Raw genomic sequence first — 14,643 nt, forward strand, 5'->3', positions numbered from 1 at the left:
GCCGAAACAGGACCTTACTCGTCCATCACCGTTATACCTCCTATACCCCTACTTGTATTTGATTTATTACTGGAGACTCACTATTTATAATTCCTTAGTCAGGAATTTTTTATTCTTACTTCCCATACTACCTTTAAGCACAAGTCAATAATTTGTTCAAGCGTCTCATTTTACATCCAAACGCCACCAAATTATCAATACCTATCTTGTTTTTTTTTCTTCTTCTAACTTTGCACTTTCAATTGGACAAGACTTAGTAGTGTGCAATAAGTTAGTTATTGTCAGCTTGAAAGAGTCCTTCCAAAGATCTCTATTACTGGCTTTTTAGATTGAGAAAAATATCTAATATTTTTCCTTTTTTTTTTTTTTTTTGCTCTTAACAATTTTAGCTTTTGACAAATCCATAGTCATTTTCTTCTCGGGCACTATAGGGCCTAGAAACACCATCTCTTTTCAGCAGGGCTGGACTTTGTGAGTTTTCCTCTTAGTTTCTCATTAGATGACACTCCAACATACTTATACTATTGCCCATAATATAAGTCGTAATTGGATTGTAGTATCCTTTGCTTACGTTGTGCCTTGAATTCCTTTATGTTGCATGAGTGTATTTTCTAATCCCAACACTTATCAAAAACTTGTATAGTCCTTGACATGCCATGACATTCTTCAATATATGTTACTTTGGTCCTAATTGTGTCTCACTTTTCTCCCGTCTCTAAGTGAGGCTTTCCTAACATTTTCTCATTGAGCTATACTCCACACCATTGTTGTTGCATCAGTGAGTATTTGGAATCTAGGGATGTCACCCTTGAATGCTAATTCCTCCTCTTTCTCAAGTTTTGAATTTGCGATCTACTCTCTATAGTTGTTTGTTGTACACCCGCCACAAAGCTGCATCAACAATCTCTTAGTTGTGTAGTTGTGATCAATTCCGAGTAGTCACCCTCTTAGTTGTCTCTCATTCATGTTGTACCCAAATTGTTAGCCGTGCCTGGACCTTTTTTTGTCTTTCTCCTTTGAAAATGTCTCTATCGAAGCCATACACATTTTTCTCTATTATCTCCTCCACCAAGTAGATGACCTTGAGTTTAAAGTTTACAACTTTCCTTCGGTAATCTAATATTTGTTGATGCTCGCTTATCTCTTAGTGTTTAAGATACCTTCATAAGTTATTACCTCTAGTAATTTTATCATGTCTCTTTCTAACTTCTCATTTTGGATTCTATTCAAAGACACTACACTCCTTTCTATATGATGGCATCGTCCTCTCCCCGACTCATTTCTATAACATACTTATCTCCAATGTCTTTGCATACGTACTCATACTTCTTACCATCTAACTTAGAGTGTGTAACTTATAGAATATCCAACAAGATAGTACCTTCTCCTTAAAGATCTATTATTTCATCCTTCTTAATAAGTAGGTTTCGTAAATTATACTGTCCCAGTCTGGTATAACGTCTACTATTCTAAGTCATCCCTACTTCCTATATGTTGGGCTTCCATTCATGGCTAGGTGTAGACCGCTTCTTCAACCATTCATAGATAGGTGAAAATATATGCGTCGGTACTTAGTTGGCTATTGGTACATTTCATTACGTGCTTCAAGTTCCACTACTAGTGTTGGTGATATTTTGCGAGCTCCGTGAAAACTCTTCAACAAATTGTCTTAGTCATGCTCGTAGTCCTTCCAATACCTCTATTAGATCGTTAGCCTTAACTATTATTGGGTTTTCTAGAACATCAACCATCTGTGGGTCAGCGGAACACACATCCTTAGCCCCCACCTCTATTGGTCGTTCTTTTCACATTGATTCTAACTGATCTTCTAGTTTCATGTGTGAGCTCTTACAAGAAAGGTTAATTTAATAGAAACAAAAGAGTTCAATTATAGGGAGAGAAGATTCCATGAATATATCTAAACTTAATGTTGTCAAGCTTAACTAGTAATATTCTATTTATCAAACAAAGTCTTATGAATTCCTAATATAATTTATTCTAAATTTTCAAGAAAGGAACACTGTCCTTCCTAGTTTCAATTCAAGACAATAAAGAAAAATAAAACATATTCATATTCTTCATAAAAAGTGTAATCAATCATAACAGGTAATATACTCTTAATTTCTCTAAGCACCCACTACAGATGAGGCACTAATTCTAGGAAACATATTTTAACAAAAATCTATGTATCACATATAAAACTATTAACGACAATACCAAGAAAATTAAAACTAACACTTACATAATAGTGAGAGGGATCTTTTTCGCCTCTTCGTATGTATACCGTGAGTATCCTTCGGGCTAACGGACGATCGGCCCGATACCAACTGTAACGCCCCGATATTTTGCCTTATTTTACAAAAATACTATTTTCATGTATAATTTGAAAAGATAAAAAAAATAATTTAAATACAACAGTGGATTTTTAAAAAAAATCAAAATGCAACAGAGAAGGATCCTTCATTTGTAAAACAAGATACAGTAAGTAAATAATTTTAAATAATGCATTTCCACTGTGTTAGATTTATCAACTGCTTAAAATAAAACTAAGGCACCACCGGCGTTCTAGATCGTTTGTCCGCCCGTAGCTCGCTCACAAGATAATGCACTTAACCGACCCTCGCTCACTATACATACTTCCCCGTCTAATACCCGTAGGGGAAAGTAAGGGGGTGAGCTAAAAGCTCGCAAGGAAATGCTTATCAAACAATACCATATAATATCACACATACCATTAATGTATTTATTAAGTTTTAGCAATATCATACATGCTCTTTTATAACTATAACCAAATAACTGTACATATGGAAACCTTTATCATACAAGTCTATACTATTTGTTCACACCGTACACATATACAGAGATCATAACTCCAATATCATACTCATAACATAATCATATCAATACTATAGATAATAATAACATTATCACAACATTGACATATCATAGCCATTACTTACATAACCCGGGCCTAGCCTGACCCTACAATATCCTGGGCCTAATCTGCCCATATAATAACATGGGCCTATGCAGCCCTACCATTGTTATAGGATAGGGTATCTCTATATTCAACAGTAACATCACTGTATCATACCCACCATAACAATCTCATACACGACTCAGTAAAATGTAGGGTAGGGTATCTCTACATTCAACGGCCTTATCCCGTATCATACCCCACCATGGTCCCCCACTTTACCTGAGACGTTAGCATACAACATACAACATACAACATGCAACATACAAATATATCATACAACATACAACCTGAAACATACAAATACAACATACAATATATACAAGTCATACAACCATAATCTATGTATCAATTCACAAACTCATATTGTGTCCATACCACACATTCTCAGTACCATATACATATTCATAATAACAAATCATAAATCATATTCCAATATATAAAGAATTTAAATTTATGCAGATAAACACATAGAAAACTATATAATTTCCTTACCTCAAATCCCGCTGCTTAAACTTGTTATCTCGTCACTACTACCTATAATAACACATGGGTCAAGGCCCTAACATTAAAATTCACACTCTTACAGTACAGCAGAAAGAATACTATTTTTGACCAATAACTATACGAATTCAGTAAAAGTTTCCTTCATAAAAATTATAGGAAATTCAATTATCTTTCCAACGATATATAGATCATTAAAAATGGATTAAAACTGAGGGATTTATGATAGTTTTACTGAAACTATTTCTGAGAAGGAATATGGAGTAACGAATCACAAGAGACATCGGAAATACAAAGTTTTGATACTGAAATATTCCAAATCAGAGAATACTCTCTTCATAAAAGTTTTAGAAAATCAAATTCCCTTTTTAATGACACTAAAATCTCTAAAATCGGAGTTATAACGTAAGAGATATAGATATTATACCGAAACAGTTTTCTAGAAATCCTGAAACAAATGGATTTCGAACTACAGCAATAAAACAATAATTTTGACTTAGAATAATCAATAATTAGTGAATGGTTTCTTCATAAAACATTTGGAAAATTGAATTATCTCTTCAACAGTACCAAGATCGCTAGAATCGGATCATTATTCAGAGAGATATTCGGATTTTACTGAAACAACTTATATAGAAAATATGAAAAACGATTTACAACAAACAGCGTAAAAATACTAATTTTTGACATAGATAAATTTCGATTCAGTAAAACCTTTCTTCATAAGAATTATAGGAAATTTAATAAGCTTTCTATAGACACCAAGATTGCGAGAATCAGATGAGTATTTAAAGAGATATGACAGTTTTACTGAGACATGTTTCATTCTGAAAAATAAGAAAAAGGAGACCTACGAAAATTCTCCTATTGTGATCAATAAATAAGTAAATGTAGAGTTTCTTACCTCAAATACATCAAGCTACTTGGATCGATAGACATAAGATGATGGTGATCAAAGATGAGAGTGAAGAGTGGTATAGATTTGGCTAAGGATGTAATGGAAAGATGACTTGAATTTTTAGGGTTAGTCTTGCTCAGATAGGTGGGAAGAATAGAACGATATAATTTTAGGGTTAATAATGAAACCTATACTATTCTGACTCTTATTAGCTTTAGTTTTATGAATAATAATAATATTAACATAATAACAATAATAATATGATAAATTATTAAATAAACAAATATCTAACTTTTAAATTTAAATTGTAAGCTCTCAATCTCGTAACTTTAGGGCTTAGTTTTGACCTAGAAAAATTACGAATTCTGATATAGTTATTTCTACAAAATTTATAGATCTTTAAATTATCTTTCCAACGCCACTGAAATCACCTCAATCCGAGCTCTAGAACTCCAGATATGATCATTTTAGTAAAACAGTTTTTAATCATAACGAATTTATCCAAACCTACGAATTTTTAACATTAATTAATTAAACTCACTAAATATATTATAAAACCCTAATGGACCTTCATATTGGGCTTTAATTAAACGATTACTTACTCTGTAAAAATACCATAATATTTTACTTTCGTAGTTAATACAACTTTAACTCTCTCTAGAAAATTGGTACAACTACTCTAAGCAATAATATCAACTCACTAACAACACAAAGAAACAAGATAATTATCCTCGCTCAATTAATATCCAAAAAAAAAAAAAAATTAAATACTATTTTAATCTGGATATTACATAAGATCGTTAAAAATTCCTTCTGAACTATTGAAATTGTTGAATTTAAAGAATTTTGTCCAATTTTACTAGGAGAAGTCTGACATATCAAAGTTCGAGTGGCATAATTTGGTAGAAATCAAAATTTGAGGGCATAATGTACTAAAATTGAATGAAATTAAACAAAAATTCTTAAATCCGATAATATCAATAGTTCAGAGGGAACTTTCAAGGACTAAAAATATTCAAAGAGCATGATTTGATACATGTTAAAATTTAAAGACAAAACTTGTAATTAGCCTACATATTATAAAAAATCGCTAACCATTCAGTGTTGTCTCATAGCAATGCTCTATTAAAATTGGAGGTATTGTGTCTTGTTGTTGGAGAATCGCTAAAAAATACTATTAGTGTCTAGTATATCTTTTAGTATCATACTGCTATTGGTATAATTAAGTATTAAATCTCATATAAATCAAAAGAATAATTTTTATTAAATATGGCTAACTAATTATAAAGTATCACCTATAAAAAATATTAGACTCACTGATCCACAATAATAATAATCCTTAGGGGTATGCATAAATCGATCCAATCCAATGAGAACCGACCGATCCAATTACAACTGACCGTCATACATTGGATATCCAATTGTGATCGGATCGGATTGGATGTTATTTTTAAATATCCAATTGGATTGGATCGGATGGTGGATGGTGTGTCTAAAAATCCAATACATCCAACATCCAATCGAACTAATTAGTATTTTCGTTTAGTTTGGATGAGTAATTAGATTTTATATTGTTATACGTCAAATTTTATATGTATATATGAAAATTAACATTAAAATTTTACTCTCTTTTTCTTGGATTAAATGGATCCAGTCCGATCCAATACATACTGGATCTAAAATATTTGATGGATTCGATCCGATTCAAAAAATTACTAAGTCCAAAATATTGGATAAACCCAAAATAAATAAATAAATATATATGAAATACATCCAATAAATAGAACCGATCCAATCTAATATCCGATGGATGTTGGATCGATTGGATGACGAAATTAATTGAATCAGATCGAATGGTAAAATTTAACATCCAATATAATTAGATCGGATCTGAATAGACTTAAAAACATTGGATGTATTCTAATGAACACCCTATTGTCCAAAGGAATCTTTTGGATTGTGGCCTTTTGAGTTAGTGAAATAGATGCTTTTATAGTATTTATTGCATAAGCATAGGCAATAGGCATAGGGATAGTAGAGAAAGTAGACACAAGTCCCTTTCATTCACTTTTCTCAGCTATAAATATCAACATAACACTAAACCAACACCTTTGTGAACCTCTCTACCCATCACCACCTCGCTCACTCCGCCCCAATTATTACAAAAACCCTTTTCTTCTTCCTCCCTCTTCAAATCCACAGGAGGGTTCATCTTGCATCAGATATATCTTCATCTGTAAGTCAAAAGCTTCTTCCTTTTTCTTTCTGTTTCTTTTGTAAATTTTTGGCGTATGGGATTTGATTAGTATTCATTGATTCATGTTGTTTGTGGTTTGGATTGTATTATAATGCTCTTTTGGTATATAGGGTTTGATTATTATCTAATCCTTTTGTTAAGGGTTTGTGTTTTTCAACTCTTTTCTTGGAAGGGTTTTAGGTTTTCTTTTCTCAGAAGGGTTTTTGTTAGATTTTCAATAAATTAAAAACAAGTTGGTTTCTTTAAAGGGTTTTTGTTATGTAAATTTTTCTTAAGAAAAAATATTTCTTTGAAGGTTTTGGTTTGGTTTATGTTGGATTCATGTTCAAACTTTTCTTTCAGCCATTTTTGTCAGAAAACTGCTTCTTGATTTTAGATTTCTTTAGAAATTCGAGTGGTTTTTGAAATGGAGCTTCGAGTGAAGAGCATGAAGCCATGAGCTTGTTTCTTCTCATAAGTGCTCCACAGATCAAATGCTTTCTTGTTTTCAGAAATGAATGGTTTAGTGTCATTTCAATGAAATTCTCGGTTGCATACAATACATTGTATTCTTGACCTTTTATGTTTGATATGTTAAAACAATGAATGAAAGATTATAGCTGTTGAGTTCAATTTCGGGATAGAGTGGTTTCGAAATGGAGCCTCGAGTGAAGAGGATGAAGCCTTGAGCTTGCCTCTTCTCATAGTGCTCCACACATCAAAAGCTTTCTTGTTTTTGAAATGGATGTTTTGGTGCCATTTCAATGATATTCTTTGAGGCATACAATACATTTTTATCTTCCAAACTTTTATATTTGATATGCTCTGATTTTTAGTTGTAGAGATTTTATGTTGAGAAACTGAATGAACGATTATAGCTGTTAAGTTCAATTTCGGGATATAGTCGATTCGAAATGGAGCCTCGAGTGAAGAGCAAAAAGCCTTGAGCTTGCTTCTTCTCATAGTGCTCCACACATCAAAAGCTTTCTTGTTTTCGAAATGGATGGTTTAGTGCCATTTCAATAAGTCTCGAAGGCATACAATATATTTTCTACCTTTTATTTTGATATGCTTTGATTGAATTGTAAATATTTGCTATTGGAAATTTGGAAATTGAATAGAAGATTGTAGCTTCTCACTTCAATTTAGGCCTATAGTGGTTTTGAAATGGAGCCTCGAGTGAAGAGCGAAACAGCCTTATGCTTGCTTCTTCTCATAGTGCTCCACACATTAATAAGCTTTCATGTTTCTGAAATGGATAATTTGATGTCGTTTCTTTGAAATTTCGGATGCTAACAATTCACTTCTAAACTTTTAAAACACTTGCCAGTCCAAATCACTGCATTGAAATAAATAAGAACTCGGTTTGTCCCTTGTTTAAATCTTGCTTAGCAACAAAATGAAATGAGAAGCAACAAATAGTTTGTCTCTTTTTTACTTGCTTTCGGTTTTGATTCATAGAAATTTGTAATGTGAATTTAGGTACAAATATGTCAACCATGTCGGCAACTGCAAGAATCCCCTCACATTGCATGATCAAAACTGCCCCTCAGAACCAACTCGCCACTGCCATTGTCAAATCTCCATTTGCCCTAGGCTCTGTCAAGAACATCTCCAAGTCTTTCGGGTTAAAAGCATCATCTACCTCGTTCAAATCATCAATGGCAGTGTACAAGATTAAGCTAATCGACCCAGATGGCAATGTGAACGAGTTCGAGGCTCCAGATGACAGCTACGTACTAGATGCTGCTGAGACTGCAGGGATCGATCTTCCATACTCGTGCAGAGCAGGGGCTTGCTCTACCTGTGCAGGGAAGATCGAATCAGGCAGTGTCGATCAGTCTGATGGTGCATTTCTCGATGATAAACAATTGGGTGAAGGGTTTTTGCTGACATGTGTTTCGTACCCTACTTCGGATTGTGTGATTCACACCCACAAAGAACATGATCTTTACTGATGAACCGAAAATGTATAATCTGGTATTGGATTAGGGTACTGATGATGATGAGTTTCGGGTATTTGAACACCTTCCTTTTGGAATTGTTATGTTTAGTTTTTCTGTTTGTTGTGGAAAAGGCCATCTAAACTGAATAATAATAATAATAGGAATGTTTTCTCTGCATTCTTCATTTATGAAATTCGTACACTGGTTTGAAACACTAACCAATCCATTTAAAACCGGACCAAATGAATCCGTGGTCTCGACAAATTCCAACTGATTTGAACCAAATAATTCCAATATGGGAATCATAGCTACTAAAAAGCTTAGGTGATACTAGAAAAATAGTTATTGCCTAACTAATTAGGTACACAAGGTGAGTAGCAAATTAGTACTCAAGTCAGAAAAATTTTACATTTTTAAAGAGTAATTAAGGAAAATGAACTTTTTATTTATTTATGTCTTTCATTTTTGACACCATTGCTAATCAATTTCCAGCTACCATTTCTTTGTTACTGTTTTCTTTAGGTAAAGACTTTTTCAGAGTAATAAATAGACTTTGCTAGTAGTTCTATTTTTTTTTTTTCTAAAGGGTGGAAATTTGGATTTCACATAATAATATGATTTAAATACAAATTGTTTTTTTTCAATTAATTTTTTATGTAAATTAAATGACATAACCAATACAAATTCACTATATTAGGCAGCTACATTAATAAAAAAAATGAATTTTTTCATTTTTATACTTCAACACATTTTTTTTTTTTACATTACGAAATTTTACATAAAAACTCTCATAGCAACTAACGAAATAACTTGAATCATAACCAAAATTTATATAGCAACTCACATAGAAACTATTGGAATAATCCAAACTATAAATTTAAAGAAAAATAGTATGTGTAGTAATTTTTCTTAAAAAACCTACCTAATTCAGTAGCATAAATATTACATAGCAAATTGATAACTAATAATGATCCTTGAATTTCTCGGAGAACCATAAAATAATTAATCTTTTGATTAATAAGATAATAATATGACAATATCATTATTGTAGCTGTAAAACTATTTAGTTCCAGCCAAAACTTTTTTTTTTTTTTTTGGAAGACCAGCCAAAACTTTTTGTTAGTGTTAAATATATAAATATAATTTGTCAAAATTAATTACATTTACATATTTTTTTTCTTAAAAAAAAAGCAAAAATTGAAACCTGTCAGACAACCGTGCAACCACCCCAGCTAGAGATAACCAGCTGAGAACGATCATCTTCAGCCGTGAGCATCCGAAGATGATCTAGCCGTTAATCACGCTCTGATTGAACGGTCATATTTCCTCCACCAGGTTTGGTTTCCTGTCTCCTTAGAAATCAAGGAAGCAGAGGTACGAGCCTATAGAACAGATCCTGTTCAAGTAAGGTCGTGACAATTTATCTCAGCAATCTCTATATAAACTTCTCTATGTAGTTGTAAACTATCAATGTGGGAGTTTTGTGACGAGAATTTGTTGGGCTTTTCTTTTTTGTTTTATACTACCAGGCCCTTCTTTAATGTTGGGCCAATTTTCCAATTTTTAGTTGAATAATTAGTTTTTTTAGTCCCTGTACTTATGACACTATACTATGATGTCCTTTAATTTATAAGTGTAGTTAAAAATACCCCCTAAAATATATCAGTTGGAATAGTATAATCCTTCTATCTAATTTTGTTAAAATTGACTAAAGTTGACTGTTAAATTAATAATGTGGTATTATACATAGATAGTAGTTGAAAAATTATATACCATTAGGAAAATAAATTACAAGTCATAAAAATTACAATCACAGGAAAAAAAAAATGAAAAATAACATCCCAAAAAATAGAATATCATTACCTTAATTTTCCAAAAATCTCGTGTTCTTTCTAGTGATATCCATCTCTTCAAATACTGTAGAATCCTAATTTTACACTCTTTTCTAATTTGAACGGCTAAAAAACGATTGGAATTATTTTAATAAAATTATTTTTATTAAATTTTTTTAAAAAGTTATGAAATCATTTCTTAATCATCTTTCATTGTCAGTTATTATGCCACCTCATAGTCAATTTTTCCTCTAAAAAGAGATGAAATTACTACTCTATCCTTTGTTATAATACCACATCATCAATACAAACGGTATTTTTAAACAAAATAAACAGAAGGACTAAATGTATGCATATAAAATTATACAAGGACTATTTATAACAAGCTGAATAGATTAAGGGGCATAATAGTATAGTGTCATAAGTACAGGGGGTAAAAAAGATAATTATTCTTTTTAGTTTGTATAGATTGGATTATACCTTGTTTGTTTGACTACAGATTTTACCAGATGAACTATAATAAATGGAAATCAAAAAGCATTTGAACTATTATACTCAAAAAATAATTTGAAAAAGGTTAATTATAATTTTTTGCCATTTTAACTTTTCATATCTTTAAAATTTTTCTTCAATTATTAAGATTGTTGGATTTAAAGATTTTTGTCTAATTTCTTTCAGTTTTGCTAATATGAAGATTATCCATATTCTAAATCGTGTCCCACAAATTTTAATATTTACAAAATTATGCTCCTTGAATTTTAACATGTACTGAATTGTGCCCCTAAATTTTTATCAAAACCAGACTTTTTTTTAAAGTAAAATTAAACAAAAATCCTTAAATCTAACAATCTTAATAATATTTAGAGAATTTTTAACTATACATATCAAAATTGAAGATAAAATTCCAAATTAGCCTAAGAAAAAAAAAATGATGTAATATAGTTCAACCTAGCAAATATATAAAGCTTTGATAATATGGGATTTTCAAGAAAAGTCACCATGTAAGAACTCAATTTTAATCATGTGTTTATATATGTATGTATGGCAATATATTCATCTAATTGATATGCAAACCCTTTCAATTTTATGGTTAGCTCAATTAGTGTTGTTTATATTAGTATGGTCAACAAATGTTTTGAGTGACAGAGTTTATAGGTGACTTACATTTCTAATAAGCCCTAATATATATGGGTTAGTTGTTTTATATTAATTTTTACGAGTCATTAAAATATACCTTTTGAATTATAAAAATGATTGCAAATATTATTTTTTTAGTTACATTTTGCTTATTTTTGTATGTAATCATAGGTCACAAATATAATTAAAAGTCGACTTAATTAATTTAGGCAAGCTAAAATTAAGTCTATCATACTAAACATACAAATAATTAGGACAAATAAATAGGAGTGTTTATTGAATCATGTTTTTAGGCTTATTTAGATTCGATCTAATTATACATTAGATGTTAGATTTTACTTTCCGATCCGATCTAATTAATTTCAGTCATCAATCGATCCAACATCCATTGAATGTTAGATTGGATCGGTTCTATCTGTTGGATGTATTATATATATTTATTGGTTCAATATGGGTTTATTCAATATTTTACACTTAGTATTTTTTGATCGAATTAGATTTCTCCAATAATTTAGATCCCGTATGTATTGGATTGGACTGGATCCATCTAATCTAAGAAAAAAAGAGTAAAATTTTAATGTTAATTTTTATATATACATATATTTTACGTATAACATTATAAAATCTTTTACTCATCAAAACTAAATGAAAATACTAATTAGTCCGATTAGATGTTGAATATATTGGATTTTTGAACACCCCATCCAACATTCGATCTGATCCAATTAGATATTCAAAAATAACATCCAATCAGATCCAATGACAACTAGATATCCAATTTTTAATGGTCGATTGTAATTAGATGATAGATCGATCGGTTGTTATTATATTGGATCGATTTATGCAAACCCCTAACAATACTATAACTCTAAGAATACAACTATATATTTATTAAATGATCATTAACAATTTAATTTATGCATGTGTTTTTTTTCTAATAATAAAATAGGCCATAAAATATTCATCATATGTTAGATTGAAAAATTGAGTTATTGGTATTTGATATTGTTATTTTAAATAAAGCTGCCTAACCTCATATTAATAAATAAAAAAAAAAGTCTTTCTTTTCTTTTTTTTTTCCTCTCAAATTTAAAAGTTAATAAATGAAGAAAATATATAACAAAACTACCTAAACTAATAAGTAATAAAATCATAGACTTAATATAGTAGAGAGAGACATTGAAATCAATAGATATGATGCCAATATATTTTACTAATTAACAAAAACTATATATGCTTAGAATAAATTAATGGGCCCTAATTTGCTACTTATTATCTTTTAGATTAGATTAGCCAAATCTTATAATAAATAATAAGTTTTACCCACCAAACATTTGGCAATTGGTGATGAAGAAACATTAGTAGTTTAGTCTACTTTTTATTTATTTATTTATTTTCCTAAGGTTGAGTCACAAATAAGGTTTGGTGCGTTTTAATTTTTTTTTTCTGGTGAATTAATTATATAATATAATAAAATAATTATTACTAACTTATATTGTAATTAATTATAGTACTTGATGATGATTCTTCACGCAATAACCAATGATAGAATATTGATTAAAATAGAAGTAAATTGAAATATATCAGATCAAATGGAAAAGTGATTTGATTCTTTATATAAATATATATGTATAATAATGTAATATAGGGTAATGAAATCATAGTAATTAAAAACTAATTAGAGAATTTTAAGTGAGTGTGTGAGTGCCTTTTTATACTTTTAACATATGAAATTAGATGCTATAATAGATATAGTTTCACATATTAAATTTCAGATTATTCAATAAAAATATTATTAAAGATTAAAAATATATCTTGTTCTACATCTATTAGGGTGTGTAATGACATACTTGTTTTTCTCTTATTTGCTGCGAGTGATCCCTGTAAACAGTATTTGAAAAACATTGATACAAAGTTTAGAAATCATAGAAAAAAACTACAACAAGAGTCTAAATTGGTACTAAACACAACAGCAGGAGAACTTGAAATGAAAAAATAATAATAATAATAAATAAATAAATAAAGACAACAAAGCTGGAAGAAAACGTAACACAATGTTGGCGAGACTAAAACAAAGTCCACAGGCAACCACAGAGTGTGCCAAGCAGACTAAACTGGAAAGTAATTAACTATTGCCACCCTTATTTGTTGTTTACTCTTGTCTGGTAGCACTCATATTAAAACCACCCATTTAATCTTTTTATTTTCTTATTATCAAACACTTCTCATAGTCATAACAAATAAAACACTACCTTACATAAGGTGCAAGAGATGACATTGAATAAAACAACATACACAATGATTCTTTTCATATAGATTAACCAATGAGGCTCTCCTTGATGATATATGGGAAGTTGCTTGAAATCTTGAACCCAAGTATGGAGCCGAGGCAAAGTTTTGGGGTCCAAGAGTTTGAGTCCTACAAGTTGTTCTATACATTGATCAAACCAATGAGGTAATTAATTATCCATGTGCTATGTCCACCATGTATGTTTATAGTATCTAGCTCCTAAAGAACTTGGTATTTCCAAGGCTTAATTGCTCTTCCAAGATTTTAAGTGCTTCTACTACTTTTGTTTCATTTTCTCCCTTCTCTCCGCTACTTGTAACTTGTAAGTGTAGGAATTAATACCTACACCTCAGCAAGAGAAAAATCAGAAAACCAAGTCAATTAATATCTTTATGACTCAGTCAAACCTTCCTTTTTGACCTGTGCATTAAATTCTAAAACGACAGCCTTAATTTCCTAGCTACACGTCGTTTAAGCCATACCAGAAACCCTAATCTAAATCAGTCATATATATACTCTCTTTTGCATTTAAACACACATACAGCAGCTCACACAAACAACCCTAGCCGTAAGTCTCTCTTTCTTCACTGTTCTTCTTTGAAGAACTTGAAGAACACAACACAGTACCCAGAAATTTATATCCCCTCAAACCCGAACACCTTCTTCGTTGTTCTTCACTGAAGAACACGAAGAACAGCCCTTTTACACAACCCAGAACAACCCAGAAATTTCCCTCTCTGCCCAGAAAAATAAACCCAAAAATAGCATGAACACAATAGTAATTGCAGAAAATAAATTGGAGAGAACACACCAGAATTTTATA

The 14,643-nt window shown here is 30.7% G+C and overlaps 1 protein-coding gene and 1 non-coding gene across 2 annotated transcripts; one reads left to right on the forward strand and one right to left on the reverse strand.

The window, feature by feature from the left end:
- The first annotated feature begins 6,388 nt into the window (after positions 1–6,388).
- Positions 6,389–8,738, forward strand: LOC115706238 (ferredoxin, root R-B1). The gene is made up of 2 exons (XM_061113267.1): positions 6,389–6,615; positions 8,098–8,738. Exon 2 carries the CDS (start codon positions 8,106–8,108, stop codon positions 8,571–8,573), a length of 468 nt encoding a protein of 155 aa, XP_060969250.1. The 5' UTR covers positions 6,389–6,615; positions 8,098–8,105; the 3' UTR covers positions 8,574–8,738.
- A 1,024-nt stretch (positions 8,739–9,762) lies between these two features.
- LOC115708523 (small nucleolar RNA U3) lies at positions 9,763–9,975 on the reverse strand. The gene has a single exon (XR_004010016.2). It is a non-coding gene; the product is annotated as a small nucleolar RNA U3 (small nucleolar RNA).
- Positions 9,976–14,643: the final 4,668 nt, after the last annotated feature.

This window comes from Cannabis sativa, chromosome 1, assembly GCF_029168945.1.
Source record: "Cannabis sativa cultivar Pink pepper isolate KNU-18-1 chromosome 1, ASM2916894v1, whole genome shotgun sequence".
NCBI lineage: Eukaryota > Viridiplantae > Streptophyta > Magnoliopsida > Rosales > Cannabaceae > Cannabis > Cannabis sativa.

Coding starts and splice junctions, on each gene's coding strand:
- LOC115706238 (XM_061113267.1), top strand. CDS start 8,106: ATGTCAACCATGTCGGCAACTGCAAGAATCCCCTCACATTGCATGATC.